Source organism: Marmota monax, unplaced genomic scaffold, assembly GCF_021218885.2.
Source record: "Marmota monax isolate L192 unplaced genomic scaffold, Marmota_monax_Labrador192_F-V1.1 WCK01_AAM20220418_F8-fsc00084, whole genome shotgun sequence".
In the NCBI taxonomy this organism is placed as follows: domain Eukaryota; kingdom Metazoa; phylum Chordata; class Mammalia; order Rodentia; family Sciuridae; genus Marmota; species Marmota monax.
Window position 1 is genome coordinate 3439884 of NW_026694575.1, and position 26348 is coordinate 3466231.

The 26348-nt window shown below is 49.1% G+C and overlaps 1 protein-coding gene across 15 annotated transcripts in view; it reads left to right on the top strand.

The window, feature by feature from the left end:
* The window catches only part of Tenm2 (teneurin transmembrane protein 2), a 1244871-nt gene that overhangs the window by 1209353 nt on the left and 9170 nt on the right, over positions 1–26348 (top strand). For all 15 annotated transcript variants that reach the window (XM_058571810.1, XM_058571809.1, XM_058571811.1 and 12 more), the window contains 5 exons: positions 474–1348; positions 7416–7591; positions 9453–9688; positions 20406–20702; positions 22195–23809. In XM_058571810.1, coding sequence (XP_058427793.1) covers positions 474–1348; positions 7416–7591; positions 9453–9688; positions 20406–20702; positions 22195–23809 — 3199 coding nt within the window. The remainder of the gene's footprint in view (positions 1–473; positions 1349–7415; positions 7592–9452; positions 9689–20405; positions 20703–22194; positions 23810–26348) is intronic.

Genomic DNA, 26348 nt, shown 5'->3' on the forward strand with positions numbered 1-26348 from the left:
TGTTTCTTTCGTTCATTTTTTTCCCCCAGGCAAACACTCAAAAGCTGTAGCTTGCTAGCTGGCCTGCGCTTTGTCAGCCCTTGGGTCAGGGCCACCTTTCAAGCCACATGCCTCCTCCAAATAAACACGCCCTTCTCAGGCTACTGGCTTAGTGAGAAGAGTGTGTTCAGGATTGTGCTGACCCCTTGTGCAGTGAACTACCTGTGTAACCGTATATTATAGCTTGGACCCTGGTTAATCATCTGGAGCTGTGAAGCATCATAGGTAAAGCCAGTGGGCAGATGGGACAGGAGGTTTATTGCACAGTTGCTACACATCAGCATGGGCAATGGGAAGCTAGTTCAATGAAGAGCACCTCTAGGACAGTTTGTTAGTAAAAAGTTAAAATCTGCATAAAGCCAATGTAAGTGCCCACACTCAAATGCTGGCCACATCACAGGCTGTTCTTGAACACGATACCATGTCCTCCACAGGTTCGCCTGGAGTGGCCAACAGACCTTGCGGTCAACCCCATGGACAATTCCCTGTATGTTCTAGAGAACAACGTCATCCTCCGAATCACTGAGAACCACCAAGTGAGCATCATCGCGGGTCGCCCTATGCACTGCCAGGTTCCCGGCATCGACTACTCGCTCAGCAAACTCGCCATTCACTCTGCTCTGGAATCAGCCAGCGCCATCGCCATCTCTCACACAGGGGTCCTCTACATCACTGAGACGGACGAGAAGAAAATTAACCGTCTGCGCCAGGTAACCACCAACGGGGAGATCTGCCTCTTAGCCGGGGCAGCCTCAGACTGCGACTGCAAAAACGACGTCAATTGCATCTGCTACTCTGGAGACGACGCCTATGCCACTGATGCCATCCTGAATTCCCCATCGTCCTTAGCTGTGGCTCCAGATGGCACCATCTACATTGCAGACCTGGGCAACATTCGGATCAGGGCGGTCAGCAAGAACAAACCCGTTCTCAATGCCTTCAACCAGTACGAGGCCGCCTCTCCTGGAGAGCAGGAGCTGTACGTCTTCAATGCGGATGGGATCCACCAGTACACTGTGAGCCTGGTGACCGGGGAGTACCTATACAACTTCACATACAGCGCTGACAATGACGTCACCGAGTTAATTGACAATAATGGAAATTCCCTAAAGATCCGTCGGGATAGCAGTGGCATGCCCCGCCACCTGCTCATGCCAGACAATCAGATCATCACCCTCACTGTGGGCACCAACGGGGGCCTCAAAGTTGTGTCCACACAAAACCTGGAGCTTGGCCTCATGACCTATGATGGGAACACTGGGCTCCTGGCCACCAAGAGTGATGAAACGGGATGGACGATCTTCTATGAGTAAGTGGGTTTGTGATGTGTCTCCAAAGAGCGCTTACCTGGGCCGGGCTGGCCTCAGCGCCAGCCATTCATGTTGCTTTTAAAATTGCTTAGTCACATTGTCTTCCTGACTTTAATGATTTCTTGTGGCCTCAAGATATTCATGTCCCTCTCCCTGACTCTTAAATGATTTGCTCTATTGGGTCTCTGATATTGAACATCCTACCTACTAGCCTTGGGAATTCCTGTTGTCTGCCTGCCGTTCAAATTTCAGGATATTGGACACGCACAGCCCCTGGGAGATAAAGTGCTGATTAACTTTGCTGATTATTCATGTTTGCTATGGGTGCGGAAATTAGAACCTAAAAGGCAAGATCCCAGTGGGGCTCCTGTAATTTGCCAATAGGTCCAGCAACACACTTGATTGCACAGACAGGTAGATAAACTCTGAATTTCCTCTTTAGCAGGAGCAGATCAATACAGATAAAGTGCTAGGTATATTAAAAGATGTGAGAGCCGGTCATATTTCCCCTAACAATTATCTCATACTTAATAGTCCTGCCGTTTGTTTTGCCAAAAAGCTGTTTTCCCTAGCTCCTGCAGCAGCTCTCGGTCAAGCTCCCGCAGGTATTAACCAATGGAGCGCTGGCGGAAGCTGCTAAGAATCCCCAGTCACTGACTGTGGCTGGAATGGAATTTGCAAGTATCTGATGTCCTTGAGAAAGGAGCATGCTAACCTTATGTATTCAGAGTGCTTGCTTGTTCCAGATGTTGCTGCTAGCTGAGAATTTAGTAAGTTGGAGCAGGGGTATTACAGAGGGGAATGGGGCAAGAGAGAGGAAAGAAGACCTCATTGTCAATCACACCTAAATCTAGGAATGTTCACTTCCTGTTTGTGTGCCAAAGGGCTTAGGAAAATGTAAAAGGAAGCTGTTGCCACCTGCTGGAAATTTAGTGCATTGCAGAATTGCTTTCCCTGGGTCAAGCTGCTTCTTGGGGCAAAGCAACCTTTCTCAGGCTTCCGAAGCCTCCTCATATTCTTCCAGGCACCGGACTTGATCACACTTCCCCAGAACACTTACCCCTCTGACATTCCATCTGAGTGCCACCTTTAGCAATCACCCCAAATAGGTTAAAGCTAGGCTTAAACCCATACACCTCTTGGATTTGTGCCTTCCTTTGTGGTAGTTTTGCAGAAAGACCTGTTGCATTTAGAAATCATTAGTTGGGGCTCCCGAATGAGAAAGAAATGCCCCTCTCAGGGAGGCCAAACCCAATTAGGCCTGACTCCGGGACTGTAGTAAAGCCTTGTCTCTGGTTTTAATGGGTCCACACAAGTGGGCTCTTAGAGGGAAGGTATTTTACAGCAAGAGTCTCTAGCTCAGTGAAAACATGTAGACATGATTCCTATTTTTTTTTGTAATGGGGATTGAACCCAGAGGCACTTCAACACTGAACCACATCCTCGGCTATTTTTATTTACTTTTTATTTTGAGACAGGGTCTTACCAAGTTGCTTAGGATCTTGCTAAATTACTGAGGCTGGCTTCCAAATTGTGATCCTCCTGCCTCAGCTTCCCAAACTGCAGGGATTACAGGCATGCACCACCACACCCAGCCATAAATCTTTTTTAAATATTTTTTCATGAACAATTTTTTCCTCTCCTCCTTAATTTGATAAGCTGGGGTTTTGTTTTGTTTTTTTCCTCATAATGTGGGTAAATCTAGTGATCCCAGATTCTGCATTGTGGAGTTTCAAATATGGAGTTTCAAATATCTCTTAGCCATTCTAAAAAAAAAAAAATAGCGAGTTCTTTTGGGGTTTATAGCACTTTTGATACATGGCCAGCAAATTGGCAGTTTAAAAATCATACATCAAACTCCACTTCCTCATGGAGGTGGGAGATGGGGACCAGCATTGCATCACCTTAACCAAAACTTCAGAGAGGGGTGAGCAGAGGAGAGAAAACCACACAGGCTATAGGGCTGCCAGAAAACAGTCTGTCCTTCTGTGAGGACTTCAGCAGGTGGATTCCTCTCTTCCACTGTGTTCCATGAGGCAGGGTACAAACCTTTCCATAGGGGGCTAGAGCAGCAGAACATTCTCTCTGCATAGAACTTGATGGGCAGAGAAGCTGTTTATCAGCTCAGCTGTTACAGTGACCCTCAGCGGATAAGTTTGAGTCCATTTTAAATATAAGGAAACTGAGTCTCAGAGAAGTGACTCGACTCTCCCAAGGCCACACGAGAGGTCAGCGGATCTCTATGTCCAGGACTCTTTCCATGACCCACCACTGTTCTACAACAAGGCTCTGAGTAGAATTTGGAGTTCCACCTTCCAACTCCAGATGAAAATTGTTCTAGGATTTAGGGAAAGATGTTCCCAATAAGGCCATCCCATTAAGGACTCAGAGCAGGGTGGGGGGAGTCAGGGGAAATAACATTAATGAATCATTCTGGCCTCATTTTATGATCAGCCAGTCCCAGAAAGTTCCAGGGAACTCCAACCTTGGAATTCAGATTTCTCCAGATGCAAGACATTAGGTCCTGATAGAAGAAGTAGCTGGGTTACAGGATATTCCTGAGAGAATACAGGTTTTCACAATCTTCTGCAAAAGCCCTTGGACCTTGACACCAGGAAGACAATGGTATAGGTTCCACTTCTGCCAAATATTCTCTGATTGGCCTTCTCCAAGTGACCCAACCTCTCTGAACGTCCGTATCCACCTCTGCCAATGGGGATAATAATGCCAGCAACACATGGATGCCATGATAATCCACTGGGATAATACACATCGCACTTGGCAAACCCAAGTTCAACAGAGAATAGGTGCTGTTGGGATTTGAGGGACATCATTAAGTACTCTGCCATCTCCATCCCATCCCTCAGGTTCCCAACAGCCACCTACATAGTGGATACAGGAGCCAGACAAACAGAGACCTACTTTGGAAAAGCAGAACTGAAGAAAGCAGCCTGTACACTAGGTCTTCTTAATTCCCCACTTTGAATGAATCCTCTCGCTCCCTGGCCCTCAGTACTGCTGGGCCTCCCTTCCCTGCAGGAGCAGACTCTGCCTTAGCAAAATGAGGGCCCAGAGGGGCGGAGAACAGATCTCCCTTAAGGACAGGCCCTCCAGAAAAGAGAGACAGGAAAGAGCTCTCCAGTCCATCAGGTTCAGCTCCTTCTCCCAGTGAAGCAGTGGGGGAAGGAGCAGGTGTCACGGGGAAGGGTGGAAGTGGACTTCCCATGGAGTGGGGTTCAGGGGTTATTTTATAGAATGAGCTGGTTTTGCAACACACACAGCTACGACATACCCCTTTGGCAGTTACCTTGCTCTCTACTCCTCTTTGGGCTTGGAAGTGGCTTTTGGAGAGCCAAGTAGGAATGGAGGAGACACGAGCTACCCTTTGGGCATCCTGCCATGCCTGCTCAATTCCCAGACTGGGGAAGAGAAGCCTTGCTTTGTTTTGCATTCTCCTCTAGCATGAGTGTGTGGACTTTGTTTTATTCCTAGTCATATCCTTAGTGTTTTTTAAAATGCATTGCCCAGAATAGGTATTCATGAATATCTTTTGACTAAATGAGTCCAAGGCCATGTCTAGCCCCACACTGGCCAAGGCCTAGCTGGTTCTCTCTGGGTACCATTGAGATCCAATTGCTCGAACTCAGAGATCCTCACTTCTGGGTGCAGAGTGAATTTGCACAGAGACCTGAATCTGTAGACACTCCACGGAGGGAGTGAGCAGAGCTGCAGGGAGCTGAGCCCTGTTGCAACTTAATGAAAAACGTGCTTTGTCTGCCCCAAGATTCAGGTTCCTACTCAGTGCTCTGCTTCCCCAAAGTAGAAACTCTTGCTGTCCTGGTCTCCTCTATGGAAGTGCAACGGGCAGTACATTGTGTGTGTCCCAGAACTACAGAGGGGTGGAATGAAAGCCCTGGCCTAGGTCCCGGATGATGACCTCCTCACTGTCCTATGACTTGCCAGAGGTGATGCACCTCTGCTCTCCATTACTAATGAGCTTTGCTGTGTGACACACCCCAAATCCAGACACTTAGAATTGTTTGTGCTTTATTTGCAAAAGTTTTTTTCTGCTTAGGGCTGGGGATGTGGCTCAAGCGGTAACGCGCTCCCCTGGCATGCACGGGGCACTGGGTTCAATCCTCAGCACCACATAAAAATAAAGATGTTGTATCCACTGAAAACTAAAAAATAAATATTAAAAAATTCCCTCTCTCTCTCTCTCTCTCTCTCTCTCTCTCTCTCCCCCTCCCTCCCTCCTCTCTCTCTCCTCTCTTTTCTAAAAAAAAGCTTTTTCTGCTTATAAAGCATTAAACTCAGTCATATTGATTACAAATAGTTCCTAAAATATACGAACACGTGAAGAAAACAAAGAGTCATCCAAATCCCACAAAAAAAATCACCGTTCATGTTTAGATATCCATATTTTCAGGAGAATTTCTTCTATAATAAATACTTACATATTATTAAGGGATGACCTTTTGTACCCTGCTCTTTCTACCCAACAATATAGACCTCTGTAACTGGCCAAATTATTTTGTACTATTATGTGCACATACAAATAAGTAACAACAATCCCACGACTATATATAATTAAAATGCACTACTACAAAAAGAAATAAAAACAATTTACTTTTGTCCATGCCAATAAATAGAAATCCATGTCATCAATGTTGATGACTTCCTAGGTTTATGTTGTTCTAAAATGTCACTACTGTACATAGCATCTCTTTTTTGGCAGGGGGGAGGTACTGGGGGATTGGACCCAGGGCTTGCACATGCTACACAAATGCTCTAACACTAAGTTACAGCCCCAGCCCATAAATAGCATCTCTGTACCCCTGTGTGAGAGTCAGTTTCTGGAGCAGGTAAGACAGCACCAGGAAGCCCCTTCAATGAGAAGGCCTGAGTCCCCATTCTTGGTTACAGCACCAGGCCTTTCCAGAGCCCGTGTCAACTGCCTTGGATAAGTGATGGGATTAGAGATGAGAGGCTGGGCTCCCAAGCTCCCTGGGCTTCCCATTCAGAGTCCCTGCTGTCACCTTCACCACTTTACCCAACTGGCCATCCAGCTCAGTGTGGTCCTGCTCTCAGCTTCAAATATCCTCAGAGTTTGACTTTCCAGTTCTCCCAAGAAAAAGCAAAATTTCTCAGACCACTGCAAGTCTCAGCCAGGTCTGCATTCCTGGAGTCCAGAAACAGTTCCCAAGTCCCTCTGGTGTCCTGAGCGCTCAGTGGTCAACTCAACTGGGTCACATCTTCCCCACCGGGAGCCTCTTATGAGGCACTCCTGCCCCTGTGTGCCTTAGGAGCTCCAGTATCCATCACTTAGAACCTGCCCATTTTGTCCCAATCCAGAGGGAGGCGCACCAGGGGCCCAGCGGCTGGTCCTTCTCTTTTGCCCTCCAAACGTGAGGATTTCATGGTCCCTCCCCACCCCCAGCCCTCCTCAGCCCCAGGGCCTGGCAGGCAGATCCTGGGGAGAGTGTGATTCCCTTTCCTGGGGTGGGTGAAGGCCCACCAAGACATGGAGGTGACATTTGGCCCAGGCTGCCTTCAGGGAGGTCTTCGAGGTGACAAGTAGGACAAGCTTGCATCCCTGTTGAGGACTCGGGGCTTGGATGGTCTCAAATGCCAGATCTGGATTTGATGGAGCAACTGTGGGAAAAGAGTGTGGCTTGCTCAGCAGAGAAGTGACAGGATGAGACTGATATTTTGGAAAGATTAATTTGGTGGCTTTGTGGAACACATAAATTAAAGAGCCAGCGACGTTTACGAGACACTGTTGGCACTAACATGCGGGAGCACAGTTAAGTTCCTCCTGCCTGAGACCAGGCGGAGGGTTCTCCCTGAGCTGGGGCCAGTTAGGTCAGTGGCTGGGAGAACGCACGGCTTGCTCAGGGCAGGTGGAGGTTTGGGTTGTAACCCGGCGCCTCCGTGGGATGCACGGGCCACCCCACTCCTGCCATCTTTCTCTGGCCCCATCATCTGGCCCTTGTATGGTTCTGAACACTAGGAGAATCTTTGGTTCCATTGACTGCCCTTCCAACCAGTGTTATTCTCTTCTAGCTATGACCACGAGGGCCGTCTGACCAACGTGACGCGCCCCACCGGGGTGGTGACCAGTCTGCACCGCGAAATGGAGAAATCCATCACCATCGACATCGAGAACTCCAACCGTGACGACGATGTCACTGTGATTACGAACCTCTCCTCGGTGGAGGCCTCCTACACAGTGGTACAGGGTACGCCCCGCCCACCCCTTTGCCCCAACCAGCCACGACCTCGGGGGAGAGCCCCCCTGGCCAGGGACTTGCACACACCTCCAGCGCCCCTCAGCTTCTGTCTTATGCAAACATCCACAGCAAACCCACTCTAGCAGAGATAGGTCTTGTTTAAAAAAAAGAAAAATTCCTGGGAGAAAAATGTCATCCATACACAACCAAATATCAACTTACTAAAAATGTCCTTTTTTTTTTTTTTTTTTTGGTACTGGGGATTTAACTCAGGGCCACTCTACCACTGAGGCACATCCCCAGCCCTATTTTGCATTTTATTTAGAGACAGGGTCTCATTGAGTTGCTTAGCGCCTCACTTTTGCTGAGGCTGGCTTTGAACTCATGATCCTCCTGCCTCAGCCTCCTGAGCTGCTGCTGATTACAGGCCTGCACCATCTTGCCCAGCTTCCAGCACTTTTTATTTTTTATTCTGAGACAGGTTTTCACTGAGTGGCTGAGGTTGGCCTCGAGCTTGCAATCCTCCTGCCTCAGCCTCCCAAATCTCTGGGATTACAGGTGTGCGCCCCTTGCCCGGCCTCTTCTCATTCTTACCCCTCTGTAGCCGTTGTCATCTTCTCGGGACTGTTTATTCTCCAGGGCCTACTACTGCGTGTTATTTTTTGTTGTTCCCAGTCTGATTCTCTCTTTAGTACATCATCTTTGTTGAGTTGGTTGCCCTGGGGTCAGAGGTCTGTAGCAATCTCTTGCCGGAACCAGGATCTCAAAGGTCCCTGGCCACCCCATGGTTATTGTTGCTGTTAGACATGCCCACGCGGTCCAGGACAAGCACAGGGGCTGGCAAGAAAAGGAATTGTGCAGATTAATTTTTCCTTTAATTAAGATATAATGTCAGTGGGCCAGCCAGTTGTCAGAGGATAAAAGTGTCCTCTTGGTAGATAAATGGTGACATTTCTGGACTATTATCCAGCGACAGAGCCTGTTTCAATGACTCTGTTTCTGCTCTGCCAAATGATTAATGATGTAGATTCTGTCCTTCTGTATGATGGCTGCAGTTGCTGAGTGACAGGTGCACCCTTGCCCACTGCCCCAAAAGCTGGCGTCTCGGAGGCCAGCCCAGCCCGGCTCCTTTGCCCAGACAATCAGGAAGCGGCGTATCTGTTCAAGGAGTCTCTGACTCGCGTTTCCTTCCTGTAACTTTTCGATAAAGGAAAAGGTCAGAAGTCTGATTGACTAGTGTGGATTCCATTCGGGAAGATCAACACGCAGGGTGGGCACCACCTGGCTCCGTCTCCTCGTGCCCTTGGAGCCTCCTGAGTGCAGGTGGAAGTGGAGGTGGCATGTGACAGGTCAAGAGCAGTCGCTCAAGAAGGAAGGTGGCTTTTTCTCTCGGTTTTGTTGAAGAGCCCTGGCTGTGCTTGCATTGGATCTGACCTGTGGCTGACACCCTCCACCCTGGGTTAGATGGAGGCAAAGAAAAGGCGTGGGGAGAGTTGAAGTCACTTTCCTTTCCTCTATTTTTTTATATAAGCTAAAATATATATGTTAAAGTTCAGGGATTTGATTGACACAAATTGTGTAGGCAATAGACATCTTTAAATGTTTAAATGTACTATTAATAGTCTTCAGTGAGTAAAAGAAAAATATCACGGCATAATTATTTCTGGAGAGCCACATATTAATAATGTTTTTCTTCCCATGCACCATCTCTGCCACTCACCTTCGCATTGTGTGTGCGCTAATTGAAGGCAGCCCTAGACTGACAGCTGTAAAGTACCATGGAAACCTGCAAAAATAGGGTCTATTCTCTTCTGACTGATAGAGTGGATAATTTATTTCCCTGTGCCAATCCCCACTTGCGTTTTTCCAGATCAAGTGCGGAACAGCTACCAGCTCTGTAACAATGGCACCCTGAGGGTGATGTACGCCAACGGCATGGGCGTCAGCTTCCACAGCGAGCCCCACGTCCTAGCGGGCACCATCACCCCCACCATTGGGCGCTGCAACATCTCCCTGCCCATGGAAAACGGCCTCAATTCCATTGAGTGGCGCCTGCGAAAGGAACAGATTAAAGGCAAAGTCACCATCTTTGGCCGGAAGCTCCGGGTAAGTGGTTGCACCTTCATCCCAGAGCTGAGGGTTGCCCGGCTTCTATGCCTGCCTTTCTCCTCTCTTCCCTGGAAAAGGCAAGTTCCTCCCTCTGACGGTAGAAGCCCCAGATCTTTAGGCCATTTCCTAGGGTGGGCGAGGGCAGTCGTTCCCTGCTGTGGGATTCACATTGTGCTCTAGCTGGAGAGATCTGGGGTCTGCCCTTCCCACTTGACATCCCATCCCCAAGTTTACACTGTCTGGCCAGATGGTCAAAGGAAGCGATGCCTACTGTGTGCTGGGCATTTGCTAAATCCTGGGAGAATGACTTGGAAAGTTTGCACTTGAAGGAGCTGCCAGTGGTAGAACGCACAGACATAAGAGGACCACAGGCTACCAAAAGACAGAGTCACCCAAGAGTCTGATGGGATCCCAAGGGATGAGACATCACCCTGCACGAGGGGGTCAGGGACAACATTCCAAGGGGAACAAATGACAGGGCCGAAGCAGGAAGTTGCAACCAACCCTGGCATCCCCACACCAGGCAACTAGCCCCAAGTTACAGCTTTTAAAAAACTAATACGTAGCATGTACTGAGGACTTCAGTGATGCAGGCTCTAAGTTAAATGCTTCACTTGTCGTACCTGATTTTAACCTTTTCAACCGCCCACCTCATGAGGTAGTCATGATTGCCTCTGTTTCCCAGAGGAACACACAAGTTCAGGGAAGGTAAACCAATGATGTGATGGGCAGGAAATGGTCAAGCCTGGACTTGGCCCCAGTTCTGTCCTTCTGTCTGGCTCACTTGCCAGGACTCTCAGCCACTGTACCCCACAGCTTCCTGCTCAGATTCACAATCAGACAGATTATCTCAGCACTAGTGGACCCTGCTCTGGTCAGTCATCTGTCAACCAGAGGAAGCTACTCCTACCATTATACTAACACTTTACCCATGGTTGGGGGAAGAACCCTGTGGTCCCAGTCATCATAAAATGCAACACACGTGTTTTCTAAGCACCTACTATGATCCAAGCACTATGCTGTGCCCTGAAGATACATGAAACATAAAGCAAAGCCCTTACCCTCCTACAGCTCTCCTTCAGGGCTGGGAAGAGATGGAAGAGAGGACAGTTAATAAGCAAACTAAAAACAACTAAAATAATCACAGATCAAAGCAAGCGAAAAACAGACAATGAACAAGTTGTAGTTTAGCACTGGCTTTAGAATCACATGAAAGACTCAGCGTGGGCAAGACTTGGGTGTAACTTTTTTGTGTTACTGGATTGAAATCCAAGCCAGCCCAGGTGACCTGCCTGCAGAGCCAGGCCACTCCGAATTAATATTCTGCCTTTGTCTGACTGGAGTTTAATTCTCCACATTAGGTTATCAGCAGTCTCCCATGTTTTTCTTCTGCTGCTGGTATCTGCAAAGTTGCAAGCCGCAGTATCTTCCTAAAGACAAAAATGGAATGCGATTAGTAGCTAAATCCTTAATGACTGGATTTCAGGGCTGTGTAATTGATTTTTGATATGCTGCACTGTAGAAGTTGATTATAAGTAGTCATCGTGCCTTTTCTCTGATAAATCAGTTATGCATTCTGACTAAGTTTTCAAAATAAAGATAAATGTGGCCCTCAAATAAAATGGCTATAATCCCAACTCTAAATATTAAAAAAAAAATCTTAATAATGGTACTTGTGGTAATTAGCAGAAGTTAGACACGCAAGCCTTATAACTGAATTTCTGCCAGGGTTAGAGTCGCTGGCATCGTGTTTATGCAAATCAAAACACAGCTTTATCTATCAACACCTCAACATTTAATTGTCTGGTGTTAGTTCCTGTAACAATAATCACATATCCATTTAGCTCTCTTAAATGAAAATCACTATGAGATTATAACAGGTTGAGTGGACTGGAAATGTAATTTGAAAATGAGGGAGAAAGCCTGGAATTTATTTGCATCTCATTTATTTTAATTCAGTTCATAAACTGTTTAGTGAATGAAATAAAAGCAACTCCTGGAAATTGCAGGGGAGCAGTTGGAAGATGGTCTGAGGGAAGTGTGACGTGTGCCGTAGACTCAGGGAGCTTGGGAGTGGCCTTTTCCTCCGATGCTTCATGAGTTCCTGACAGGGAGTCTGCAGGTATCTGTCAGCCCCATAAGGCAAGCGGCTGTCTCGGTCAAGGCCAGCGTGGGCTCTTCCCTCCCTTCCTCCAGTCTTGACGGTTCTTTTCACTCCTGCTCCACCATCAAATGCAGACATGACATTTTTCATTCATTCAAGAGTTGTTCGTTAAGTGCCAACTGCGTCCAGCACCATGGAATGAGGACACTAGACAGATAAGGAAAGCCGGGTCCTTGCCACCAGAAGTTTAAAAAGCCTGGCAAGTAGCGTAATGTGGCCAGTACCACCAGGAAAGGGGTGTTCATTGTATAGATCAGGAGAGGCAAGGCTATGCCAGGTAACAAATGGACCCAGCAGTCTCAGGAGCTGGACACATCACAGCCCAAGAGTCAAGCCACTGTTCTTCACCGTGGCTTACTCCAAGTGCTCAATCTTGTGACCCTGCCACTTGACCTCCAAAACAGCTATAGGAGGGGAAGAGAGCTTACATACTTTAAGGGGACCTCATGAGCAGGCCTAGCATGACACACATCACCCTGCCCACCCCAGCAAGAAGAGTTGAGCACTCTCCGCATAACTCTGAGGACACTCGGTCAATGTCTTTTCCAAGTGCCTGAGAGGGAGGAGGTGAAAGAAGATTGGTGAATCCACTGCAGACTCTACCACCCCACTTGGGTCTCAGGGTGGACAAGGGACCAGAAGAGCTAGAATCGGTTCTGAAGAGCAGCGAGAACTGGCCAGGCTCAGACACAGGAAAGAGGTGATGGGATAGGGCAGCACCTATGAAAAGGGACCAAGACAGGAATGGCATTTCAGAAAACTCCCAGTCCCACAGAGAGCCTGGAGGGAAGGGAGACGTGTTACCGTGAGGTGCGGAGAAAGAGCCCAGCAGCCAGGGACAGCAGAGGACAGGAATGTCGCACCAGGTTGGCACTTCTCCTGGGGACAGCAGGGGGAGGCTCAGTTAGCAGAGGGATGTGCAGGGGGGTGTGGCATTAGAATTGTCTCCCAGGGGGAGAGACAGTGGGAAGCTGTTGCTCCAATCCAAAGAAGAGCACCTCAGCCCGGACGGTTAGCGGGATTCAGCAACAAACAGGGTCGCTGGGTCATGCTGACCTTTGGAGGGGCCTTCCCTGCGTTCCTGGGACCAGGCAGCCTGGGTGGCCGAGCGGGCTGCTGATGGAGCGAGGCCAGGAGCAGAAACCCACACAGAGGTGTGAAGGGCCACCGCCCTTCCTGAAACAGAAGGAAACAGAACGAACTTTAAAACAGAACCCTAACCAGCACCAGGCATCGGTGGGGTTCGCAAGGACTGCTCCCCAGACAGCAGGGAAATGGGGAGATTCCGCAGAGTGACACGGCAACGTCGGGTGTCACGGATTGAACCAAATGGCCTGATCTTTCCAAGGACCAGGGAGCTCCTGGGAGTCTGGCCAGCAGAGGGGTGTGAGGGTCCGAGGCTCTGCATATCCCTGGAGCTGAGCAGAGAACAAAAATCCCAGCAGAGCCATCATCATAGAACCACGCCCAAGGCCCACACCACCGTCCTCCACTCAGAGATGTCCTCAGCAGGAGACAGAGTCAGCTGTTCCTCCTTGTACCCTGGGGCAATGTAGGTGACCGATGGATGGACCGGGACTACCCTTCCCCTGGTCTCCCCATGGGATTTCTGTTTATATAAAGAAAAGAAAAGAAACCCATAGAAGAACCACAGCTGACCCAGCACCAGGAGCTCACATCCCTGGGCCAGTCATGGATGTGGGAGTGGGAGCCTGTGACTGGCCAGGTGAGGGCTCGTGTGATAGACACCTCAGTCACACACCCAGACAGGCCAGGCTTGGGGAAGGAGGGTGCTGCACCAGGAGAGTGAGGGAAAGATGCCAAGACTGGGAGCCCCCACCTTCCAGATACAGTCCCATCCTGCAACCTCCCATGCTGAGCAGAGAACTCGAGGCCTGAGGCTCCGATACCACCCAGCAGCTCCCCACTCACCCACCCGCGAGGTTTTCCCCCAGGCTTTTGGAAGAGGGAACAAAAATGGCCCCTTCTATGAAGATTTTAAACTTCCGCTCTTTCCTAAAGAGGATTTTTGTGTCTGATTCACTCTGAAAAGGAAGCCTAGATCCTTCCTCTACGATATTTCTTCCCCGTTATGATCTGCTTGGAAGTTGCAAAAGCAAGAAACGGCAGCACGTGTAGGTTGCAGAACAGGAGAGAGATGGCTTCCAAGATCATCTTCCATCATGACACTGGGATTCGTGTTATTAGTATTCCAAGAAGAAATGGGAGCTGGTAATTTTGTTTGGGTTTCCATATAATTAATATGACATTGCAATTACATGTTGGCAGGTGTTACTTTTACTTACGTGGCCAATCACGTTGACATAGGAGCAAGGGGGGGCAGGTGTGCGCGTGAGCTGTGAACACGCGCTCATGGACCCAGCTCTCCTGGGGCCTCTCAGGCAGGGATGTCACAATGTGAGTCACCAGGACAGACTGAGCTTTATCCTTTCTGTCACCTGCATTCATTCTTTGCTTGACTCATGTTTTATTTTTCACACACCTACTATGTTCTCACTGAGCGCCTATTGATAACTAAACAGACGAGATGTCATTACCCTGTGAGAAGAGCTTGTGCGTACAGAACAACTTGCAATGTACTGTTAGCTCAGATAAAGCACAATTAGAAGGGTAAGCCTCTGCAAACATATTAAGCAATATGCTCCCCAAGCAAACATAACTTCAGGACAACTTGCTGTTTTGGATGGTGTGGTGGAAAAGTGAAAACAAAACAAAACAAAAAAAAACACCCTCATGGAGTTTATGTCTTAACAAGGGGAATGGATAATAGTGATGCATACAAGTAACACAAAGAAATGGTGTAGAAAAATAAAGGGTAGGAAAAATACATAATATGTGTTTTAGGTTCTGGTCACTCCAGGAAAATGACATTGAAGGTAAGAGCTAGGAGGAGAGAAGATAAGTGGGGAAGAAAGCCTTAGTTGCTAGGGCCTGACATATGCAAAGGCCCTGAGGCCAAGAAGATTTTTGCCTGGATCCTGATTTTATTTAAATGTGGCTAGAGGAGATTAGCTGAGGGTGAAATCAAGGAGACAGGGCTCTCTGGGTCCTGCTAAGAATCTTAGACACTCCAAGTTCCTCCAAAGATTTACCCGCTGGTGAATAAACACAATCATTCATCTGAAACCCTCCCTTGGGAGGCTCTTGCATGCTTCAGGCTCCAATGGATACAGTGCTTCCTCTGAGTAACTGTCCTCACCCTCCTCCATCCCCAGAGCTCCTCCCTAGGTCTACACTCATCCTTGCACTGATGAGCAGGGATGTTTTTGCGCAACTCTCTTTTTCAACCTGGAAGTTCCAAGAGGGCTGGGGCCAGGTTGCCTTGCTCTGTCTTAAGGGCCCATTGCAATAATTAGCACATAGTAGGTGCTTCGGAGATATTGAAAGAAGGAACTGGCTCTTTAAGCTGATGTCATGAAAGTTCTCCTGAGCTACCTCTGTTCATCCCAGGTCCAGGGTTCCCGGGAGGATTCTAACTGCTCTTTGGATCGCAGACGGTCCTGGTCGCGTTTCTGTTCTATTTTCCATGTTAGAACTTTGCAAGGATGTTCATGGAGCACCAAGCACTCCCCAAAACAGTGGGTACCCTAAGAAACACAAGACAAAGCCCCTACCCACCAGGAGCTCTCAGGCTGTTGCAGACGAGGAAACCGAGGCATCGAGGAAGAAGGGGTGGCTTTGGAATGATATAGCTGATCAGAGTCAAAACTGTGACTCAGATCCAGACCCTTCCACCTTCCCCCCTTCCCACCATCCAAGACAGCAAGCCATCCAAAAGTAATGTTTGCTCGAGGAATACATTATTTAATGTGTTTGCAGAGGCTTACCCTTCTAATGATGCATTATTTAAGCTAATATTAAATTTATAGCAAGTTGTTTTGTCTGCACAAGCGCTGGTTCCAGGATAGTGTTGAATCTTATTGTTTGGGAGCTGGGGAGAGCTGCTTTTCAATCCCAGAGGACTGATCTAGCAAGGAAATGAAGATGTCATGGATGGCTTTTCCCCTGGGTGAGTGAATAACTAAATCTTGGAGGCTGCGGCTTGCTTCTCCTTGTACAAGTGGGAGAATCTCCCAGCCTCCCTCGATACTCTTAAAAGCACAATGGGCAAAAGGTTCTTCTGTATGTCTGACTGCAATCTCTCCTGCTGTGCTACAATTCCATTTCCTGGAGGGGATCCAGCCCAGTGTAATTTCCTCCTTCACGTTTCTCAAATCACCAGCCCCTGACGTTACCCCTAGAGCTAAGTTAGAGTCACCCATTATAGGCCCAGCAGGGCCATTTTGACGACAGCATTTCCTTTTCTCTGGGTTTTTTACGAGTCTCCTTGTGACAGGCGTGTGCTTGGTGAGATCAAAACATTCTGCGGGGAAATTCCACAGGGGAAACTACTTCCCTAAGCCTGCCCTCTGCAAAAATAAAAACCATGCTAAATAGCTTGAGTTTTATTAACTGGGGAAGCCAGGCTGAGGAAAATGCCCGATAATTAAAAATAATGGCTTCCTTACAAACACAAAATTGTATTAATTTAAAAATTGGTTTCTCTATCGCTGAATTCCTACCAAGCCAGCTGAGCAGGGAATTGTGCTGATCCTGGCAGTGAAAATAATTCAAAATAACTTTTATGTTCTCGGGGAAAGCCTCAAGGTTAATTTAAATATTGCTAGATGGGTAATTTAATCCGGAATAAGAGAACAGTGTGGCCAAATTAGAGCTCCCAAGCGCTCTAACCTGGGGGGGGGGCGGGCACCCAGGAAGTGCCCATGGCACCCACAACTTCCTCCCAGCAGCTGAGCTCCTGCACTTTCCAGATGCAACCTCATGAGAAAACAGTTCTGACTAGATGACAGGACTGGCCACAACTCCAGCTCGGCTTTCGTTGCGCTTATTAAACTCTTAGAAAGATCGGACATTCTCGTAGAAATTGCACATTTGAAAAGCAAACTCCAGCCAATGGTATCAGGAAACACAATTCTTGGTGAATTTGGGAGTGAAAACCCACCCTAGATCACCAATAGCGAATAATTAGCGCCAAAGGTCTCTGTGGTTGGTGTACTGCTATCCCGGGGTCAGAGGCCCCATCAGCTCCAGAGACGGCAGGAAAGCAAAGGGTGGGAGTCAGAGGGTGCCTGGCCATCCTGTGTGAGTGTGTGTGTGTGTGTGTGTGTGTATGGTATTTACTCTTCTGCAACAGAAGCCCCGTACATACATGCACATACACACGATCTACACATTGGTCTCTCTCATGATTGCATATTAGGGAACGTACACGTATACACACTGGTGTACATGGATGTTGTGGTCACCTGTGTGATGTAACCTGTGGTTCGCCCAGATAACTGAACATTGCACCTTACAATGGATGCACCGCGTGTCTTTTAACCAGGAGTTGCATCAGAATGACCCAGGGAGCTAGTGAAGCTCCACAAGCCACAAGCCCCTCCTCCGAGCACAGGTCGATTCAGAACCCGTGGTGTGGGTGGGCAGCTGTGCTCTCGGAGCTTGGTGGATGCTTTAGAACTGCAGCTCCAGGGAGACCCCATCCTACGCCCACCTCCTGCTGGTGCTATGGCTGGGGGGTGAGGACGGCACACTCTAGGCCGGGATCCCAGCTCCCTTGCTCATTGCACAAACCTGTCTCTGCCACCCACGTGCAGTGCCGTGACGCGCTGCCTGGGGTGGAATGCTGGGATGATCCTTTAGGGTAGCACTGGCAGCAGCGGGCGGAGTCCTCGGGGATGCTCATCTGCTGCTGCTGCTCATCTCATCTTCACACTGCAGAGGGGCGCCCTGCTGGGCCGCAGGCAGGCAGTGTTCTAAGCATAATAAATGCACTGGGCCCTAGAGGGTGTGCAAGAAGAAGCAAAAAAGGAAAAGTATACGGGAAAGGAGGGAGGGGTGGATGGACAAGGGATGGGAAATAGTCGGTGCAGTGCGAGGCCAGGAGCAGAAAACCCTTCCCTCCTTGTTGACACAGCGTTCCTTTGGCCACGGGTGTGGGAGAGGTGCTGAGCTGGACTCCTGAAGCACATGTGCTTAAGAATCCTGGACGTTTTGCAGTTGGCCCGATGGATTAACCCATATAACCGACCTTCTATTTCCAGAGGAAGGGGTCTTCCCCCAGGTTGTGTTTTGCTCTGAAGATGGCGACTCTGATTTGGGAGAAAGATCCCCCAATGATTCTGACAGCATTCACTTTGGGATTTGTTGAAAATAAATCTTCTCCTCAGACTTTCACTTGTTCTTTCCAACTGTTGCAAGTTTGTCAATGTAAATCTTCCACTGAAATCATTGGGTTTCCTGCCCTTCACTTTGGTACCAGGGATTGAGCTCAGGGAGCTCCACCACAGAGCTATATCCCAACCCTTTATTTTTTTTATTTTTGAGACATGGCCTTGTTAAATTTCCCAGGCTGGCCTTGAACTTATGACCCTCCTATCTCAGCCTCCCAGGTCTCTGGGATGACCAGCATGCGCCACTAGCTGAGTTTCCTTATGATTCCAAGAACTCACCACCTTTATGCCAATCTCCATGCTTTGGTACATTCTCTTCCCTAGATGTCGTCTGACATAGCCTGTCATTGTCTCTGGTTGACTCCATGGAAACCTGACTTCGTCTCTGCTTGCCCAGCCCTCTGAGCTCCTATATAATAACAGTCGCCACATAAATTAGAAGAAACGTTATTTAAAGTATCCAGCACAGCACCTATCAAAGCATGAAGGACCTGCATCCATTTAGTTTCAACTGCTAATAATAGAGATTAGAAATACCAGGGACTTAAATGAGATTTAGGCTGATGGTTTTCTTATGACCTAAAAGAAACCTCAAAGTAAGGGATTTGTGGCTGTGTGAAGACACCAAGGTCAACAGGAATCAAGACTTTTTTCTCTGTAAGAGTCACCATCCCAGAGGTTTCCGTGCTTAAAATCAGCTCATATTCACAAGGTGAATGCTGGGGCACCAGCCATGACATCTGCATTTTACTTAGGAGCAGGAGGGATGTGGGAAGAGCAAAAGGTCACCTCCTTCTCGGCTTCCTTTAATGATACTTCCCCCAAAGACCCAACAGCAACTACCACCTACATCTCACGAGACACCCCATCTTCAAAGGAATCTGAAAAGATAGTTCCATACCTAGGAACAAAGCACTCCTCAGAATACAGATGTCTGTGGCATTAGATTTATTTCTAATCTCCCCACCAGCTGCAATATGGAGCCCTCATGGGTTGTGGAAATGCTTTACCATCTCTTCGTCGTTTCTGGGCACTCAATGGAAGTGCAGTTCAGGAAGCAGAAAGGCTGCTTAACTGTCTAAGTGGTTAACCAGTTGAAATCTGAAGGCCTAAGTCCTAGGCCAACCCTACCCCCTCACTGCTGTGCGACCTTGTTTCCTCATTTGTCAAGTTATCTTTGTGGGCATCAACGCAAACTAATGGATGCACAGTCCCTAAACTAATGCCTAACTCTACCATTCCTCAACATATGATAAAGTTGTTATCTTTATTATCACCACCATCACCATTATCAGTAAGTGCAGCTGAACCTTTGGGGTTAGGTGAGGAGGAAGCAGACATCTCCAGTCCCTTCCTCCTGCCTATTTAAATCTTCCCTCACTGTGCTTTCCACGGCCACCCCAGGGATGTCTGGATTTGCAGTCAATTATGTTGTAAGAGTGGGCAGAGTCGCTGTATCGCGATCCCCTCTAGCCATCTACTCAGGGCTCGCCAAGTCTCCAGAGCCCCTTCTCCTTTGCCCTTCACTAGTCTAGTCTCCCCACTCTGCCTTCTGGGACAGCCCTTCTCCTCTGATCAGATCAACTCCTAAATAAATATTAAATGATGTCTGGATGTGTCCCCATTCCTTTCAAATCTGAGTAAAACCATTCTTCCCTTTGTTGGAATTCCCCAGTCCTGCCGAGGTCCCCCCCGCTGAGCTTCAGCCTCCTTGACAGTGGCAAGATTTTCCACCAGATATTTAAAATAAAGGAGTTTCCATAGGAAGGAGCCTTTCTAGCCCCCAGATCTTTGTAAATAATAAGGATTTCTAACCCCTCCTCCCCGTTCGACTAGGTACTCTCACATAAGAAATCTTAAAGGTCCCCAGCTTCCCAGCCCAGGATGCGCCAAAAGAGGGTGATAGTGTGCAAGTAGGTAGGCAGGGCCGTGGAACGTTCAGGTCCAGGAACGAGGTATGGCTGATGCGTGCTGATTGCCGTCACGCTTTCCACCTGAGGCCCCCTCTTGACCCGGGCCCAGTCCAGCCCTCCCACGTGCTCATGCAGCCACGCCCATTTCAGCCGTCTTCATTCATAAACTGCCTCTCCGCTATATTCCTGCGCACCGTGCAGATATCGCCCCTCCTGGGCGTGCGTGAGGTTAAAGGAGGCTGGAGATCGGAGCTCTGAGTAAAGCCAGGCTGCTTCTTCCTCCATTGCATGCCTAGCCCTGGTCCCACCAGCAGCGTGGTCTGCAGAAGCCTGGCTCCTTCCCCAGATGGCCCCTTCCAAACTGGCCCATTGTGTTTTCCCAGGTCCATGGAAGGAATCTCTTGTCCATCGACTATGACCGGAACATTCGGACAGAAAAGATCTATGACGATCACCGCAAGTTCACCCTGAGGATCATTTATGACCAGGTGGGCCGTCCCTTCCTCTGGCTGCCCAGCAGTGGGCTGGCAGCGGTCAACGTCTCCTACTTCTTCAACGGGCGCTTGGCTGGCCTTCAGCGCGGGGCCATGAGTGAGAGGACGGACATCGACAAGCAAGGCCGGATTGTGTCCCGCATGTTCGCCGACGGGAAAGTGTGGAGCTACTCCTACCTGGACAAGGTGGGTGGGCGCACAGACCCGCCCCCGGTGCTGACCGTGGGCCCCGCTGCTCTTCCGAGGCTAGCCCCGCACACTTGTTATCACCAAACATTTTGACCTCTTTCCTTTGACTTTCCCGGGGGCGGGGTTCCCCATGCTGTCCTCCCCCTGCCCCCCACTGGGAGGGAGACAAATTCTAAAGGAAAATGTTATTCATAACTTATCACTATTACCATTAAAAGAAGAACAGAAGTGCTAGGCACTCCATAATAGCAGAAGAGTAGATTGTCAGATTTTATCCCCCCTAAAAAAGCAAATGATATTGAAGTGAACAGAATCATCCCACTGGCCACACAGCTAATCATTACTTATGAAATACTTATGAAAATGCAGTGATTTGTTAAGACCTCAACCTGAATTAAGCCATCAGGGTAGGCCATTTTGCCTAAAATTCAAACCCACAGAGCAACACCCTCCCATGTGGCCTGTTGACTGTAACAGTCAGTGGGTTCTTGCTACATAAGTCCACGTCTAGAAATGCCAAAATCAGGGCTTCTAGCTGGAAAAGGTCAAGGTGGAGCAGCAGTAATAGGAAATTCCCTTTGAAAGTCAGTCATGGTGGTATAATCCCCACTACTCAAGAGGCTGAGGCAGGAGGATTACCAGTTCAAGACCACCCTCAGAAATTGAGAGAGACCCTGATTCAAAATAAAATAAAAAGGGTTGGGGAGTGACACATTTGCCCAGCATGCACAGGCTGTTCAATCCATAGTACTGAAGGAAAAAAAAGAAGAAGAAGAAAAAGTTGGGTCATATGCCAACTCTTTTGAAGGCTGCCTGAGACATCTAGTCTTAAGACAGGGGCTTGCTCATTCTGGGCCACTCATGTAGACTCCCCTCAGCACTGGTCCATCCCTCTCTTTTTCACTAACTCATTACATCAGTCACTTTCAGACAGATCTGTTACATCTCTGCAAGAAAGGGGCTGAAGTCCCCTTGGTCCATAGCTAACACTGTTCTCTTACACTATAAAGTACTGGACAGTTGACCAGTAATCTCCTGATTGCTCTATCTAAGGTTATTTTATCTCTACAGTGGCTTCTAGTCGGAGGATGTACTTTCCCCTAGATGTAATCAGGAGTGACAAAATTTGAGCACATGTGTCCAGCTGGGCCAGTGGCAGTCAGTTCTGAATAATCTCAAGGTCTTTGTGATTGAACCCGGGGACAAACTCTGTGCCTCCCACCTCAGTCCTCCGAGCCCTTGATACTCGGGATGCCTGAGCAGTATCAGCATCCTCCAAGAACTTGCTACAAATGCAAGTTTGTAACCAAACAGCCACCTTGATCCATCAGAACTGGTACACCCCCTGGAATGAATCTATGCAAACTCTAGACTTCCCATCTTTTGTGGCTTTTAATTGACATTTGGGGAAATGGAATCGATTCTGTCATTCACGTGCTTGGTCCTGAAGAGCCAACTCACATGTTCCCTTTCCCTTTCCTTCCTCCAGTCCATGGTCCTCCTGCTCCAGAGCCAGCGCCAGTACATATTTGAGTATGACTCCTCTGACCGTCTCCACGCTGTCACCATGCCCAGCGTTGCCCGGCACAGCATGTCCACCCATACCTCCATTGGCTACATCCGCAACATTTACAACCCCCCAGAAAGCAACGCTTCGGTCATCTTTGACTACAGCGATGATGGCCGCATCCTAAAGACATCCTTTCTGGGCACGGGGCGCCAGGTGTTCTACAGGTATGGGAAACTGTCCAAGTTATCGGAGATTGTCTACGACAGTACTGCTGTCACCTTCGGGTACGACGAGACCACTGGTGTCCTGAAGATGGTCAACCTCCAAAGCGGGGGCTTCTCTTGCACCATCAGGTACCGGAAGATTGGCCCCCTGGTGGACAAGCAGATCTACAGGTTCTCGGAGGAAGGCATGATCAACGCCAGGTTTGACTACACCTACCACGACAACAGCTTCCGGATAGCGAGCATCAAGCCGGTCATCAGTGAGACTCCCCTCCCCGTGGACCTGTACCGCTACGATGAGATTTCTGGCAAGGTGGAGCACTTCGGCAAGTTCGGAGTCATCTATTACGACATCAACCAGATCATCACCACAGCCGTGATGACCCTGAGCAAGCACTTCGACACCCACGGGCGCATCAAGGAAGTGCAGTACGAGATGTTCCGCTCGCTCATGTACTGGATGACCGTGCAGTACGACAGCATGGGCCGGGTCATCAAGCGGGAGCTGAAACTGGGGCCCTACGCCAACACTACCAAGTACACCTATGACTATGATGGGGACGGGCAGCTGCAGAGCGTGGCGGTCAATGACCGGCCCACCTGGCGCTACAGCTACGACCTCAACGGGAACCTCCACCTGCTGAACCCGGGCAACAGCGTGCGCCTCATGCCCCTGCGCTACGACCTGCGCGACCGGATAACCAGGCTGGGGGACGTGCAGTACAAAATTGACGACGACGGCTACCTGTGCCAGCGGGGGTCGGACATCTTCGAGTACAACTCCAAGGGCCTCCTGACGCGAGCCTACAACAAGGCCAGCGGCTGGAGCGTGCAGTACCGCTACGACGGTGTGGGGCGGCGCGCATCCTACAAGACCAACCTGGGCCACCACCTGCAGTACTTCTACTCGGACCTGCACAACCCCACACGCATCACCCATGTTTACAACCACTCCAACTCGGAGATCACCTCACTGTACTACGACCTGCAGGGTCACCTCTTCGCCATGGAGAGCAGCAGCGGGGAGGAGTACTATGTGGCCTCGGACAACACGGGGACTCCCCTGGCCGTGTTCAGCATCAATGGCCTCATGATCAAGCAGCTGCAGTACACGGCCTACGGGGAGATTTACCATGACTCCAACCCAGACTTCCAGATGGTCATTGGATTCCACGGGGGCCTCTACGACCCCCTGACCAAGCTGGTCCACTTCACCCAGCGGGATTATGATGTGCTGGCAGGGCGCTGGACCTCCCCAGACTACACCATGTGGAAAGACGTGGGCAAGGAGCCGGCGCCCTTCAACCTCTACATGTTCAAGAGCAACAACCCTCTCAGCAACGAGCTGGATTTGAAGAACTACGTGACAGGTAAGGATCTGCCTTCTCCAAAGGCAGCAGCTCCCTGTGGGGTGCTTGCCCGGGTGAACTGTTGGGAACTTGGAGAGAAGTCTTAGGTTTGGTGGTGTAGGAACCCCCAGAGCTATCAAGCCTGGGCGGTGCAGCTGGCAACTTTCTGTCTTGCATTTATGAGCCCAGAGACCTGGGCTAGTTGCCTATCCTCTCTGAACTAGTTCCTGTCTCTAGTTAAGAACACTGATAAAAACCATCCCATAGGGTGATCCCGAGAAGTAGATGAAATTAGGTAGGTGATTTAGTGCTGGCACTCAGGGAGTGTTCCTGAATTGCCATCTCTTACATCAGTAACATTGTTGTCACTAGCAAAGCAAAGCAGTGAGTTAGCACAGGCACTGAGATGCCTGGGACCCCACCCCTGACCTCCAGAGGCTGACCTGGTGAGATACACACACAAATAATCAGCAATAATGAAGGCAGAGTTAGGCTTGGCCACTGTCTAGGTGTCTGCTTGGTTTTTTTATTCAAAAAAGCATTTGTAGAGTAGGGCCACCTGAAATTCTGGAAATATGTGAACAAGATGAGCACGTTTCTCTCAAAAGACTGTGTGAAAGAGAGAAAGTGTGTGTGTGTATGTGTAAATCAATTCCAATTTGGAAGATTCAACACAACATACTAAGGTCCATTCATACTGAGCCCAAAGAAGGAATGGGACCCAGGTTGGTTCAGTGGAGAAGGAAGACTTTGAGCAAAAGTCAGGATAGAAGGGCACATGACCCAGGTTAAGTGAGAGATGAGGTTCCCTGTGCATGCATGCATCCATCCATCCATTCAGCCCAGCTTATGGAGTATCTTACATATTCTAAGTATAGAGCTGAGGTGGAAGGCACACAAAGCTCCTGTGCTCAGGGAAATAAGCAAAGAAATCAAGATACATGATAGATCCCAAGAGTCCAGACCTCCAAGGGCCAACCTTCAGCAAGCAGGCGAGGACCATCTAACCTGCCGATGCCAAGACAGGGCCCCCACATTCCAGGAAACTCCCAGCTACTGAACATGGGCCACGCATCAACATCAGGTAACCAGGGTCACTGGAAAGGGAGTTGTGGCTACCTGGAGCCCAGGGCTGCCCTTGGTGTCCCCTGCTATGAAGGAAGTCAGCAACTCAAGGGTCAACTCATGCCACATGATGCTTTGCTGACAGGTTCAGGCCTCTCCCAGTTGAACTCTACATCTCCATACAACGGAAGCCACTGGAACTTTTAGACCCAGCAGCTCTGGCCAAGTTGGCTCCACTGGCCCTCCTCTCCCAGCACCTTGTCAGGAGAGCCTGCCATGATGTTCCGCCAGGGCTTCTTTCTTCCCCAGGACTTTGTCCCCCAACTCACTGTAATTTCAAAGTGCCTCTCAGGAAGCACACCAAGTATCAAGTAATAAGTGGAGATGAATAAAATAAAGTAAGGGGTTGCACAGGAGAGATGCAAAGTACCTCATTTACTTAGGGTGCTTACAAAAGGCCTCTCTGAGCAGGTGGCATTTGTGCAGAGACCTTTATGAATTGGAGCAGGGAGAGGAAGAGTGTTCCAGAGAGGGAAATAGATGGATGGGGAGACAGACCCGGCCTGCTTTAGCCAGAGGAGAGATTCCTTCCCCACAGCATGTGCTCCCAGAGCCATGGTTGGTGCTGGGCACCTGAGGAACCAACCAATCAGAGGCAAATGAAGAAACCCAGAGAGGGCTGAGGAGACGCCATGCTGCCAAGGCCCGGACAAAACTGTTCACAGGACACAGCTTCACTGACCACCTCAGCCACTTTCCTGCCTCCCTAGAAAAAGAAAAGGGAAATTCGCCGACTTTTCTAAATGGCAAGATGGCTTGCCTCATTCCAGGGCTTCGTGGAGACTCAATAAGTGGGAATCAAATCAATTTGAACTAAGTCCAACCAAATTGAATCCAGAAACCATTAGAAAGAGTCTAAAATAAAGGATAGTGTCAGAGAAACCATGTGCAGAGGGGTTACTCTCTGCAGTGCAAATGAGAAAAGGAACCTGGTGGAGAAGGGGGGCAGACCAGTGTGGACACACCTGCTACCACCTGTTGGTGAAAAAATGACCCTTGGAGAGTGGATCAGAGCAAAGAACACCAAATCATTCTCTGCTGTTGAAATGTTGGCTCATCTGTAAACCCTGGCTAAATTAGTCTTAATTTGCCACTTAGGAAACTAGCAGAGTGGCTGAACTTGCTGCTCACAGTCTAAGCGGAAGAAGTAATTAAGATGTAGTCAGAAGGAAAGCAACGAACAGAACATGCTCTCTCCAGTACCCAGAAGAATCGATGCTATTTGGAAACAGATCTCTCTGAATGCAAGTGGCAGCCCCCGAGGCATGAGGAGGTTCTGCATTCACCCAAGAATGCTGGTGCAAAGGGCAACAACAGAGTGCAGAGCCTGGCCAGACACAGGGGAGGCTGAGGCAGGAGGATTGTGAGTTCAAGACCAGCCTCATCAACATAGTAAGACCCCTGTGGCCCCCTACCCCTGCTCTGGAACATGAGG